This window comes from Euprymna scolopes, chromosome 24, assembly GCF_053919585.1.
Source record: "Euprymna scolopes isolate OS-2025 chromosome 24, ASM5391958v1, whole genome shotgun sequence".
NCBI lineage: Eukaryota > Metazoa > Mollusca > Cephalopoda > Sepiida > Sepiolidae > Euprymna > Euprymna scolopes.
This window is the reverse complement of record NC_136505.1, coordinates 67,054,596-67,069,896: the sequence shown is the minus strand read 5'-3', so window position 1 is coordinate 67,069,896 and position 15,301 is coordinate 67,054,596. Positions and strand designations below refer to the sequence as shown.

Below are 15,301 nucleotides of genomic sequence, written 5' to 3'. Positions count from 1 at the left end.
TGATACATTTCATCCATGTGTTGACCGTACTATTCTGCCGTAATGGTTTCGCCTGCATTCAAAAAACCGTAATAGATGAGACCGGTTGCAGGCCATTAAACAGTCAGAATTGGCTTGTTTTAGTGCAACTCTGGCTTCAGGAAATTTTGTGGAGATTTGTCGGTGTCTACTCAATAAGCTGAGCGTCGCTGGTTACGGTAAAGAACCCGTTTTCATTGCAAGTCACAGCCCGGCCGAGAAATTGTTATTTAAAAGAAGGGAAGGTGAGACTTTATAACGACTTTCGTTTTGGTTGTCGTTCAATTTGTTTTTGTTTTTTTTAGTCTTTTCACTCTCCTGTTGAAAATCGTCTTATACGTTACGTTTAATTCAGAAGCAAGTTCTCGAACAGTTGTGCGTAGATTGGCTTTGACTAAGGCTCTTAATTGATCGCTTTCAGCATCCGATGGCCGACCACTACGCTACATCATCTTCAGGACTCTCGTCGCCGCCACGAAATTTTTTAAACAACCATTGTGCAATGCGTTAAGTAGTTGTTCCTCAACCAAAAGCTTCGTTGATATCGCGAGTTGTTTCAGCAGTTTTTCGGTCTAGTTTTACTTGAAGTGAGAAAATTGTGCAGGATTTGATTTTTTCTATTTTATATTCAACGTTCTTAAAAGAATACAATTCTTTTAAGACGATTGTAATTTAAAAGATTAAATGGAGTGGAAAATGCTCTTTAAAATGATATGTAAAGTAAACGTATTATAAAAGAAAACTAATTTGAAAATACATCATTTGAAATACAAAATTAAAAATTCCACAATAACTTTCTTTTCAACCTAATAGTTATTAGTTATTAATGGACCAGCGATTTCTCAAAATCTTACTGTTACATATCAAAAAGCCTACACAAGTAGCGATTAAGTTAGCGTGGATTTTACAAGGGTCGCATTGAGTGCACGATGATAACCCAAAATATAAACAGAATCGTTTCCAGGGTTGAATGAGAGAGGTCGAACGCCGTAAACAAAACATGCGTTGAACTATAGTTCATTTAGGATATTATGTTTTCGACCGAGAGAAAACTAAGGTTTTCAGACCAGTCTCTCTCTGGAGGCCAAGTGTCACTTATTTATTAAGTTAGAAAGTTACATTTTTAAAGTAAATAATTATTAAGGCAATATTAATACCTCTCTTGTAAGTTCATTCTCTCCAAATAAAACCGTTAACAAAACAAAACGAATGTCTCTTTAGATCATTTCTTCATGAAATAAGTTTTATTCGTCCAGCAACACTGATGACAAATCACGATTAGACGAAAAGGTGAAGATGAAACAACTATGCAACGAACACTACACGCAACAAAAATCATGAAAAGAAAAGAAATGTGCATCAACGTGTAAACATTGCTATGTGTGTAGCCAATCACATCTAATCAGTGAGAGATGGGGCTTGTGAAAGTGATGCTGACAGAGACAGACGACTCGTGTTGAGTTCTTATCTTGTTGGCTTCGTAACATTAAATCCATAACGGATATTGGCAACCCTAACGTGGTCTCTTTCTCCAGAACTAAGAGTATTAAGATAACGTAATTTTCTAATTTGCTAAATCGCACATATTACGTTTTACTGTGATAGTCATTTCAAATAATCTCACTGACTAATACTTCCCTGGCCTGTTAATCACCCGCACTTATTAAATTGCTTCATATATATATATATATATATATATATATATATATATATATATATATATATACACTCCTGGTCAAAATTATAAGACCACTTAAGAAAGTAAGCGTTTACGCATATTATGGAATTTTTAATCAAACAAATGGTTTAAACCATTGCCTAAAGGGAAAATATGATGGAAAAAAATGAAATCTGCTTCATTCAAAACCTTAACCCTGATCTAATAATTATTTTATAAAAAACAAACATTTTCACCTGGTCAAAATGATAAGACCACTGATAATTTATCTAACAAAAGGCAAGTATAAATTATTAAAAAGGGTCTCAGTATTTAGTATAGCCTCCATTATTACGAATTACTTCAAAAATTCTCTTCGGCATGCTTGCGACTAAGTTTTTATCAGTTGCGAAGGAATTTTATCCCATGTACTGAAAACTGAATCAGAAAGTTCCTTTATCGAATCATACTGGGTTCCATCCTTGAACACTTCTTTTGCCATCCATCCCCAAAGATTTTCAATGGGATTGAAGTCCGGAAAACATGCTGGATGATCTAACAATTCTATATTATTTGAAGAAAAGTATTCTTGTGCTTGTTGAGAAGTGTGTATCGCAGCGTTGTCTTGCTGGAAAATCCAATTTCTTCCACACAGACGTGGACCTTCAGTCCTAATAGAAGTATTTTCAAGCATTGAAATGTACTTCAATGATGTTTTCCGGCCATTCACTACTTGCAACTTTAGGGTTCCAGCTGACGAGAAAGATCATTAAAGACCCTCCTTCATTATGCCGAGTTGAAAAAGTCTCTTTGGCCAAATTTTTATCATGCCAATAGTGTTGAAATCCATCTGGACCATCTAGATTAAACTTTTTCTCATCAGAGAAAATTACATTTTCCCACTTATCTTCATCTCAAGTCTGGAATTTGGCGGCATATTTAAGTCGGTTAATTTTGTGCTGTTCAAGAAGACGTGGTTTCTGTAGTCGCTTTAAATGATTGAAACCCTTCATTTTCAGATGGCTTCTGATGGTTTTACGACTACATTCTGCTACTGTTTGGGTTTTCAATCGACAAGCTCATACTGGAGTTTTTTTAACTTCCTCTGATACGGCGATCCGGTGATGGGGTTATTTTTTGGGGGGGTAGACTTGGACTCTTTTTGTTGCACATATTTATCTGGATTTCTTAAAAAATTTATGATGACCGTTTTGCTACGATTCACTTCATTTGCAATGGATCTATGGGCGAGTCCGCCCCTATTAAGCTCAGAGATCCTTCCTCTCTGAAACCCTGATAATGGGTTCCCTTTTGCCATTTATAATTTAATAAGATGTTTTTTTATCCACTAACAAGTTGCTTTTAGTAACATAGTACGCTTTTCGAATTCAATCTTTCAAAACTAGCCGATTTTATTAAAGTGGTCTTATTATTTTTACCAGGTGAAAATGTGTGTGTGTGTGTAAATGTATATATGTGTATATATAAATGTTTGTATAGATAGATATAAATTTATGTGTGTATATATATATATATATATATAATTTAAAGGAGATTAGAATAATAGTCTAAAGAGCTAAGTGTATTTTAATGTAATAGTGAAATTACTAGTTTAATTAAAATACAGGAAATGCTCGTTGTAATTTAGATATATAATAAGCTCGATAGTTAAATGTCCTAGAGCTAATTCAATATTAAGTAATGTGATTTATAATTTAAAAGTTTTAAAATTTTTAAAATTTAAAAATCAAAATTTAATTAAATTAAAAATCAGTTTCATAAGAAGGAACAACAACAAAGTCAATTATCTGTACGATCGTTTCGGAAATCCGTGCTTTTTATTTGTGGTATACATGAAGTCACGTAGAATAATTATACATAGTTTTTTTGGTAAGCACGGTCTCCTCATCAGCAAATTTAGGAGGATTTCTATTGAATTGAAAAGACACCAAAAATAAACCTAGCATTAAAAGTAAGGCAGATGAATCTGAAAAATTGAAGTAAAAGGTTTGGATATAAAATTTATAAGAAAATTAATAAGGAAATTGGTATAGGTTAGAGATAGAAATGAGTAGAAAAAAAATATATATTTTTGAATTTACATAATAAATTTGATTTAAAAATATATAGATATATAATTACCTTTTGGTTTTTCTTTTTTTGAAATCAGGAACTGTATTTAAAGTAGTCATTTAGATGTTTGCTATAGCTTTTTATTTTATTGAATGATGAATTTTAAAAGGGCGACGCTCGTGCAGTAAATTGTTTCCGTTAGCCTATTTTGATTTAGAGACGCTACAGTTAATATCTATAGAGAGAGAGTTTTTTTTGTTTTTTTTTTTTTTGCAAGTTTTTAAGGGGAGATAATTGTCATGGCTTTATTTATTATTTGATTTACGAGTCTAAGGGCGGTAATTGGTTTAACTTAATTTATTAAAAAAAAAAAAAAAAAAAAAAAAAAAAAATCCATTTTTACTAATGAGTAATTTTTAATGATTTAAGGTGGTTTATATTTATTAAATTTAAACCAACGTTTATGATTACACGATAGAAGCTCGTGTCTTGAATTTACTAGTTTGGTTGTGCTTTTTATATCTTCATATTTTAAAATTTTTACGGTTTCTTTTGTACATAATGTACAAAATTTATCTCCTGGTTTATATGATTTGCAAGTCTCAATTATTTGCCATTTTAAGTTGAAAGAAATATTGCTATTTTTTAGTTGCCAAATATAGTTGGATAGAGTAGTTTGGTTTGATAGAGAGTTATTTTTAAAAGAATGTTTGTGCGTTGAAATTCTATGTTTTATTGGGCCAGATGTGGAACCAATATATATTACCTCTTGATTATTATGATTATTTTCCGTTAGGTCTATTGTTGGATTATAATGTGGTGGGTTGGTTAATAATTGATCGGTAGATTGATTTAAGTTGGTGTTATTATTTAATTCGGTAGTTGAGTTATGGCTGTTGATAGGTTCTTGTATATTTGGAGTTTTTGATACTGTGCAGCTATAGATAACATTTACTCTACTATGCCTAACCTTCATCAGAAAATAATTAGCTCTAATAATAATAAAATTAATAAACTACAAAATGCAACTATACAAAATACATCGGACTGTAACTGTAGAAGAAAAAATAAATGTCCCCTACAAGGCTCATGTAAAATTAAAAATGTTATCTATAGCTGCACAGTATCAAAAACTCCAAATATACAAGAACCTATCAACAGCCATAACTCAACTACCGAATTAAATAATAACACCAACTTAAATCAATCTACCGATCAATTATTAACCAACCCACCACATTATAATCCAACAATAGACCTAACGGAAAATAATCATAATAATCAAGAGGTAATATATATTGGTTCCACATCTGGCCCAATAAAACATAGAATTTCAACGCACAAACATTCTTTTAAAAATAACTCTCTATCAAACCAAACTACTCTATCCAACTATATTTGGCAACTAAAAAATAGCAATATTTCTTTCAACTTAAAATGGCAAATAATTGAGACTTGCAAATCATATAAACCAGGAGATAAATTTTGTACATTATGTACAAAAGAAACCGTAAAAATTTTAAAATATGAAGATATAAAAAGCACAACCAAACTAGTAAATTCAAGACACGAGCTTCTATCGTGTAATCATAAACGTTGGTTTAAATTTAATAAATATAAACCACCTTAAATCATTAAAAATTACTCATTAGTAAAAATGGATTTTTTTTTTTTTTTTTTTTTTTTTTAATAAATTAAGTTAAACCAATTACCGCCCTTAGACTCGTAAATCAAATAATAAATAAAGCCATGACAATTATCTCCCCTTAAAAACTTGCAAAAAAAAAAAAAAAAAAAAAAAAACTCTCTCTCTATAGATATTAACTGTAGCGTCTCTAAATCAAAATAGGCTAACGGAAACAATTTACTGCACGAGCGTCGCCCTTTTAAAATTCATCATTCAATAAAATAAAAAGCTATAGCAAACATCTAAATGACTACTTTAAATACAGTTCCTGATTTCAAAAAAAGAAAAACCAAAAGGTAATTATATATCTATATATTTTTAAATCAAATTTATTATGTAAATTCAAAAATATATATTTTTTTTCTACTCATTTCTATCTCTAACCTATACCAATTTCCTTATTAATTTTCTTATAAATTTTATATCCAAACCTTTTACTTCAATTTTTCAGATTCATCTGCCTTACTTTTAATGCTAGGTTTATTTTTGGTGTCTTTTCAATTCAATAGAAATCCTCCTAAATTTGCTGATGAGGAGACCGTGCTTACCAAAAAAACTATGTATAATTATTCTACGTGACTTCATGTATACCACAAATAAAAAGCACTGATTTCCGAAACGATCGTACAGATAATTGACTTTGTTGTTGTTCCTTCTTATGAAACTGATTTTTAATTTAATTAAATTTTGATTTTTAAATTTTAAAAATTTTAAAACTTTTAAATTATAAATCACATTACTTAATATATATATATATATATATATATATATATATATATATATATATATATAAATGCATATATATAAATGTATGTATATATCATTCAACCACGGTAGTGGTTGAATATATGCTTAAGTCCGAAATTGAATGAATCGAAACACATTCAAATCCCCACCACTAATTCCGTTCGCAACCAAATTTCAAACGGGTTATATAGTTGGATAGAACACCTCATTAGCTACATTTTGAAAAAAAATATCGAAAATTGGTTCAGTAGAAAAAAAGTTACAAAATATGTGGGTTCACAAACAGGAGAGTAAGTACATACATAAGTGACTAACGCTTTTTTTTATTTTGCACAACTTATTTTTGTATATAAATATTTTTTACTGCTATTTTGCCAATATGACGTGTTAGCGTAACGGTTAGAGTACCGGGGGCTGGTGGAAAGATTTTAGGTTCAATCACGTGTATCGTTTTTTTAATAATTAAAAAACCGAACTTTTTTTAATAACTAATTTTTTTTTAACTCTCCTTATGATTTTATAGCAAAAAATGGTGAATTTATCGATTAAAAATATTAGTGAATTCTATGATATATATATTCTTTGAATGAACTCAAATTTTTCGTTATCACATTTGATGAAAAATGTAGGCATTTCATAACAACTACTGTGGTTCGAAATTAAATTGAAAATGTTATATGTTACCGTAACGGCTATAGAGCCGGGATTGGTGGAAAGATTTTAGGTGACCATTTCTGTTTTACAGCTACTGAATTCTAATTCATTTCGATTAGACCATTTATTAGGAATATTTAATGCCATTTTGGCAATGCGTCTGACCAATGATGCTTTTGAACCCGCGACAAGCACTGCGATGTCATCAGCATCAGCCTGGGCATAAATATTCCTATTTTTAAACTCCTTTAAAAGAGGATTCAGCATACAGTTCCATAGTAAAGGTGATAAAATCCCACTTTGGGGGTTTCATTTAACTACTTCCCTTTTAACAATTGCCCTCGGTAGTTCTACTTGAACTGTTCTGTGCCTCATCGATGAGTACTGGTGGCACATTGAGTTCTCGTAGCGACTTGAACATACTACTGAAGGGTATGTTGTCAAAAGCTTCAACGATATCTAAATAGACACCGAGTGCCATCTTCTTTTTTGTTAGTTTACGCTCTATACAGATCACGAATCCATGAACCGCAGTCTCGGTAGAGAGCCTGGCTCGGAACTACTGTGATTGAATGATAAATATTGCATTAATGTGTGTTTGAGAGCTAATTTTTTTTTACAATCGTTAATAAATATTATAAATTTATATATTAATACAATAGCAATGCCTGGAAAAATCATGGATTATATGGAAAAATGTGCGCATAAAAAGTAATATTCTTAAGATTTTATTAAACCTGGAAAAGTAAAGGACAAGAAATTCAACCTGGAAAAGTAAAGAACAAGATATTCTAGTAAAGTAAAAAATAAGAATTTTTTAGACTTAAAATATTGCAGCTAAAAAAAAAATTTGAATAGTGATAAATATTTTATTTATTATTTGCATATGTTGTTGTTTATTGTTGAGTTAGAAAGGGTGTCAGTCGCTGGATTGAACTTATTTCCCCCCTATTATTTGCATATATTTATGTAGTGAAAATTGTTTGAATAAAATTAATTCATTAGTTAGTTAGTTAGTAGATGGAATTAAAAATTTTATAATTTACATAAAAATGAATTAAATGATACTAATTATGATATAATAAAATTATTAATTTTTATGCAAATTATAAAATTATTAATTCCATCTACTAACTAACTTTATGTTATTTATTTATTTATGTTATTTTTTTATTTAGAATCTTCTAGATTTGGACTATAAAATTTCTTTGTAAGTAGTTTTTATATTATAATATTTCTCAGTATATGTGCGTGCGTGTATAAATGTGTAAAATAATGACACGTGTTGACCTAAATTGAAAGTTACCAGACAGCTACTTTTTGAATGGCACTGGAGATGCAGGAAATAATATCAATCCTTTACTAGTAAAGAGGTATACCGCTCGAAACATGACACATCCTCCTGAAGAAAATGTTCTTATGTTGGCTGTGTACTTTGGAAATTTGGCCTCTGAATAGTTTGTATTTTAATCGTCGGCGCGTAAACTATTAGGTTTCGGTTCAGGTCCAAAAACAAAAACGTGTAAAAGTGTGATTGATCTCTATTGAACCAACTGTCATCTACACATACTTATGAGAAGATAGGTAGAGATGGCTGCAACATTGGCGTTGATTTTTTGATACACAAGAATATAACAGACGTTACCAACTTCAAAAGTAAGGCTGTTAGAGTAACCCAAATGCTGGTAAGAATTAGTGCCAGATATCAGCTCAACACCATATAAGCATACAAGCACATTACCAGACATACATACAAAGAAGTCGAATCCTCTTATAAAGAAATTGACAAAGCTCATTATATGTTGATGACGATCAATAAATTAAATAAAAGTCATAATGCATACATGCTCGGTTTTTTTCTTATTGTCGCTGTTTTTACTCGTCTGCGTTTCACGAGTAAAGTTTCGTCTGGTGATTGTAAATCGATTCGTCTGTTTAACGTAGACGAAATAAACGTTTAATGCATGATGGACACAAAGAGACGTTCGCTGAGTTTCTTCAATGTGTTATTGGAGAAAATAGACTTACTACAAATAGACTAACTAAATAAATAATTATTTACTTTCTAACTTACTAACTGAAGAAATGGGTGACTCCGACAGACATCCATCGAAGAAATATTCGTTTTAAATTATTTCTACATTTTTATAGCCTGTCTGTCCCATGGCTTCGACAGACTGGTTGATAACTTTTGTTTCTATAACTCGGAAAACAGAATAATTCTGCCGTGTTTTATCAGACGTGTCTGAATAATGACTTGCTGCCAATATATATATATAATGCTCCTCATCTAGAGTTGAGCATATTGAGAAGTGATACACGAATAACCATTAGCATATAAGCGACGCTCTTTGTCTAAACAAATCGAGCGGAGGTATTTCGGACGATGTCAAAACATCGTTAAACTCACTACTCGCTCAGTGGCCACCAATGGCGTAATGGTTAGGAGCCTTGACTGTCGTACAGACGGTCGGGTCTCAATCCTGGCTTCAGGTAGTTGCCTGTCTAGCCTCACTGATGAGCTGTGAAACAGCGAAACAGTACTGTATGTGGATGACTCTATATATATATATATATATATATATATAAAGCTGAACGTGTGTGTGTGTCTGTCTGTCTGGTCACGAATAGGCTCCTATATGGTTGAATATTTAAAAAAAACTGATTACATATAATAATAGAACATGTATCGAGGATCAGGAATGGGTATGTATGATCTGGTAGAACGGTGGTTCATAAAAATTGTGGCGTCTGCGTTGTCGCCTGGCCCCCAAAGTACGGATATAAAAAATGAAAAAAATACATTTACACGGGTTTTTGATATAGATGTGCATAAGAATACTTTGGTAATTATGTTTCTACTTAAATAGGGATGGTATAATAAAATTGTGGGGTCTGCGTTCGCGCCTGTACTTCATGAAAATATGGCACAAACTTTAACAAAAACTTTTTATATCTATTTGCGTAAGTAAACTTTGATAATTATGTTTCAGTTTGAAAAAATATGGTATAATAAAATTATTGGGTGTTCGTTCGCGCCTGACCTCCATAGAATGTAAATGTGTCACAAAGTTTAACAATGTTTTTAAAGGGGGCGAGGGTCCACAATAACACCTTAACGTTAATCTTAATTCACGTTAGATTTTATTTATTTTTTTAGTTGAATACTATTGTGTCGAATAAATTCACCTCATAAATTCACGTTCTTATTAAGGTGAAAGCCAAAAAATGTCGGAACTTTAAACAATTCTCGACACAAATTTTGCATAACTCTGTTTTTTCCTTCTCCACTTACGCGTAACACTCTTTCGAAAATAGATGACTAGATAAATGATAAAAAATAAGAACGTTACTTGTTATCGTATCAAAAGAAGGAAAAAATCCTGCTCACGTGATTACGTGTCTTTTTAAAAATATTTACATAACCTTTTAATTTTTATTTATATATCTGTTTAAGCTTTTTTGTCAGTGTACTAGAAGGAATTCAGTTGATTACAACCCTTTCTGCGTGTTCTTTACATTACAATAGTACAACCCTGAATTCGACGGCGCAATACTACACCGTTCAATACTGTAAAACTGAAACGAAGCATTTCTGCTTGAAAAGGGCGCCATTTTCTTCTTATTCATATTCATCGATTCTTTGCTTTAAAAAACTAAAGTAATTACGTGTTTACTTTTTTAATATCCCATTTTGCTGTTTTGAATTATTTTACTAAAGTACGTAAAGCTTCATTATTTTTCAAAACTGTTTTTGTTTCTTTGTTTTTCGATATTTCGTCGATATTACTTAGTAAGAGTGTTTAGCAGAAAAGCCAGCAAACGACTATCCGAAAAAATAAATATACGAGAAATAAATGTTACCATAGTCAATAAATATTCAGTTCATATTTTTTGTTTTGAAATAGTTTTAATGTTCTTGACTTGAAATAATTTCAGCCGAAATTACAACGAAATTTGAGGCGATAACTACTTAAATGAATTTTTATATAAACTACACATGCCATGATCGAATATTCCTAAAGCACAAAATAACGGAAAACATTAAAATATGTTTATAAATATTTCTTACGTTGATGGAACTCTCTTAAATTGTTAACACAAAATGCTCAGGTGCCCCTCCTTCAAATTGAAAACGGGGCTCTCCATTTCAAAGTCGCTGCCATTTTTATTTTTTTAAACCGGTTCGTGAATATAAATATATATATATATATATATATATATATATATATATATATATATATATATATATATATTACAAACTAGTTAAAAATACAAACTAATGAACTTTTCTACTATAAAAGTAACTTTTATTGACTATGGTAACATTTATTTCTTGTATATTCATATTATTATATATATAACATTTTCTCTTTGTAAGGAAACATCAGTCCGTTAGTCACTCTTGGCTACGAATGGAGACAAAGTTGATAAAAATATATATATTCGCGAAAATTATCTTTACTTTCATCATATTTTGCTTAGAGTAAAATTTTTGATTCTCAAAATCTATCTCTTTACAACCACCTCCTTTTCATAACCTATCATACTTTTATCAAACGCAGTCTATTTTCTGCAGGCTGTTTTTGAACCCAGTCAAGGACGGGTACATCTGCTAGTATATATATATATATATATATATATATATATATATATATATATATATATATATATATATATATATATATATATATATATATATATAGCTGTGTCTGCTTTTATTATTGAGATGTGGATTAATAATTTTAAGTATTCAAACTACTTTCTTATTTTGGGAGATTTGGCGAGCGTTAAGATAATCATTTATTTATGTTTAGTCTTGCTACCATTACATATACACACACATATATATATGTGTGTGTGTGTGTGTGTGTGTGTGTGTGTGTGTGTGTGTGTGTGTGTGTGTGTGTGTGGAATAATATATATTTGTAGAATGTATGTCTTTATCTAAACATGTCTTGTTGAACACGACTAAGTTTTCATTGTTTTTCGTTTCTACGGGTAATTCGCTTTATTCGACAAGCATTCTTTTTTGTCTTGGCTGGTAGGTTGTATATTATTTCACCAAGTGCCTGTTTTGTGGTTGGTTGCTCAAGCGCTTTCACTGGGTGATCCCGGTCGTCGCCAAGAGTACGTATTGAAGTTGTTGTCGAGGCTTAATAAAGTTTATAGCAAACTTTTTAATTGGTTCTGTTCGCACATTTATTGTTATTTCATTTTCTTTTAATTGTTTAATTTGTATTTGGGAAGTAGTGGTAAGTATGGAGTATAGTAGAGTTATTTTTTATTTCGTTTTATAATATATATATATATATATATATATATATATATACACACATATATATAACTACTTAATTTACTCACATAAAATTAATATACGAAAGTATAGATTGATGCGTAAACTTTAAGTATTTACTTCGAAAGTGCTCAATACGTAGGTAGAGCTAGTTAGTAATTTATTAAATATATATGGCGATTAAGCTACACTAAATATTTCGCGTTTCATCCACTCTAGGAATCTTCAGGCTTATGCACATAAGCCTGAAGATTCCTAGAGTGGATGAAAAGGGGAATATTCAGTGTAGCTTAATCGCCATATATATTTTATAAATTACTATATATATATATATATATATATATATATATATATATATATATATATATTATCGTTATTCGTACTTCAGTTTATATATACGTATAATTGAAAAATGGGTCTATCGTAATCGAGAGTTACATCTTAATGTGACAAACTAATGAAGCACGCTGTACATAATTTATATATATGAATACTAAACACGTGTATGTGCATACATGCGTTCCTTTATATATACACGTGAAATTATGCGTCCGAGTCTAATCAGTTATGCGTTCCTGATTTAATACGTTGGCATGAATAATAATATGCATGATATGTTCCTATTAATTGATTGAAGGGAGGAGGGATGCGTGATATGTAATGGATTACTCACCCTGTAGCCAAATCCGTTGTGATTCCGTGCGAATGGATAAAATGCTCCAAGCTGCGACCAGCGAAGGCAAAGTTCATCTTCGCTGTGATGAAAAAAGCCACAAATATCGGCACCTACCTAAAACAAAGTAAAAACAAGGATATAGACATACATAAATATTTAGCTATGAATAAACATTCGATATATATATATGTATATATATATATATATATATATATATATATATATATATATAAATCCTGTAAATACTGTAAAAACACAAATTAACAATTAATCACAGCAAATAACGCACAAACGGGAAATTATCAACTCCCCAAGATAATTGGTGAATATAAACCCGGCTATCTTTATGGTATGGTTAAGATACATAGATCTAATGCTCCTCTCCGCCCTATCATTTCGCAACCCCCCACTCCCATTTATTCACTTACCAAAACTTTAAACGAACTTATCAGCCCATACATTCCTAGCAAGTACAGTGTTAGATCCACACATGAGCTCATGCTTAAAACAATGCAACCCGAAAATAGAAATATCGCTTCCCTTGACGTAGAAAGTCTTTTTTACAAATGTCCCTGTAGCGAAAACCATAGATATAATTATAAACAATATCTACAATCATCCGTCACTCCCCCCACTTAAAATTAATAAAAATATATTTAAAAAAATATTATTAATCTGCACCACGGAAATACCTTTTTATGGTCCTAATGGCGACATATATAATCAAATAGATGGAATCGCAATGGGATCAGTCCTCGGACCTACCCTAAGTGAATTTTATATGGCAGACTTAGAAAATAAAACATTTAAAAATAATATAAAGCCCCCTATGTATGTACGTTATGTTGACGACATACTTCTCTAAGCTGATAATGACGAACAGATATAAAAACTGCAAGATCTTTTTTCGAAAAACCCCTCTCCTTAAGTTTACAATAGAATTAAATTATAAACAACAAATTCACTTCTGGACGTCCTTATAAACTCATGTAACAATACTTTCGACACAGCTGTATACAAAAAATCAACTAGTACAAAATCCAGCCTCTCGAACTTTAAGAGTGTGTGCCCTCAGCGTTATAAAATTGCCATAATCAAAAATCTTTTAAACCGTGCTAAGATGATTTCTTCTACGAAAAAAGCACTACTAATAGAAATTTAAAATATAAAACAGGTTCTTATAAATAATTACTTTCCGAATTATATTGTTGATCAACAAATTAAACTATTGTTACAGTCCCCTAAAAACCTTTACAGCAATTATTTATAAGAACCTGTTTGATATTTTTAATTTCTATTAGTAGTGCTTTTTTTCGTAGAAGAAATCATCTTAGCGCGGTTTAAAAGATTTTTGATTATGGCAATTCAATCTTCTAACACTAACCCTATAGACATATTTTATAAAAACCAAATGACACCAAATTTTAGAGTGGAATAAAAAATAATTAAAAGCATCATACATAGATATACAGCCCCTCTAGAGAAGAATTTTAAGATTAGATTTATTATATACTATAAGAAGTATCGAACCCAGAACCTCATCGTTAAAAATAACTCCTCGCCGGTGACAAAAATGTTGGAGCAAACCAATATTGTGTACAAATTTCAATGCCCCTTAGGAGAGTGTAACTCCGAAAATAAAAACGCATATATTGGACATACAAAAACAACATTGTCCCGTCGATTAACCATGCATTTGAACAGTACTAACTCAATATACCAGCATTTAACAAATCAACATAGCTGTCCCCCTTCTAATCTTAGAAAGGTCATCGTGGACAACACAAGGATTTTGCAACGATAAAGTAATTGTAAAAAATTAAAAATACTTGAAGCACTATATATAAAAACCCAGCACCCATCTATAAATAGCATTACTTTTTAAAGAAGCAATAATGTGCTGAAATGTTTAGCATAACCAGTATACGACTCGTTTTACTAACATTGCCTTTTGTTATCCTAATTTTTAATCGAGTTTTTTATCACTAGTAAATGTATATTTTAATCGACTTTTCATTGACTCTTTTTATCATTCGTAACTATATATTTCACTTCTATTTTTAATATTTTATCTCCACCTGATGATGATTCAAGAAAGAATCGAAAGCGCTCGTGTGAACCATGGAACATTTGTAAATACCTTCCATCTTGAAGTTAAACAAATCTTACGAAAGATCGAAAAAAATAAGAATCATTAAGCAAGGTATCTCTGTTGTTTTTAATAATGTTTGCCTGAATATATATATATATATATATATATATATATATACAGCTCGATTCGAAATCGGGACCCAACGTAATGAGCCTAAACCCTTACTCCTGAACCATCTCGCCAACTGTCTGGATATATCGCGATTTACTAAGATGTTGTTTTGTTTTGGTTTTAGCGATATGTTTTGAATGAATTCAATTATTTACGAAAGTGCATTTTTACCTAAATACGAGTTGGGAATAATTTTCCCTTTTAACCAATTTGGTACCCCCACATGACGA

The 15,301-nt window shown here is 30.8% G+C and overlaps 1 protein-coding gene across 1 annotated transcript in view; it reads right to left on the bottom strand.

The window, feature by feature from the left end:
• LOC145246762 (sucrase-isomaltase, intestinal-like) overlaps nucleotides 1–15,301 on the bottom strand; it is a 1,547,717-nt gene that overhangs the window by 1,075,919 nt on the left and 456,497 nt on the right. The window contains exon 16 of the mRNA XM_080108534.1: nucleotides 12,806–12,922. Coding sequence (XP_079964660.1) covers nucleotides 12,806–12,922 — 117 coding nt within the window. The remainder of the gene's footprint in view (nucleotides 1–12,805; nucleotides 12,923–15,301) is intronic.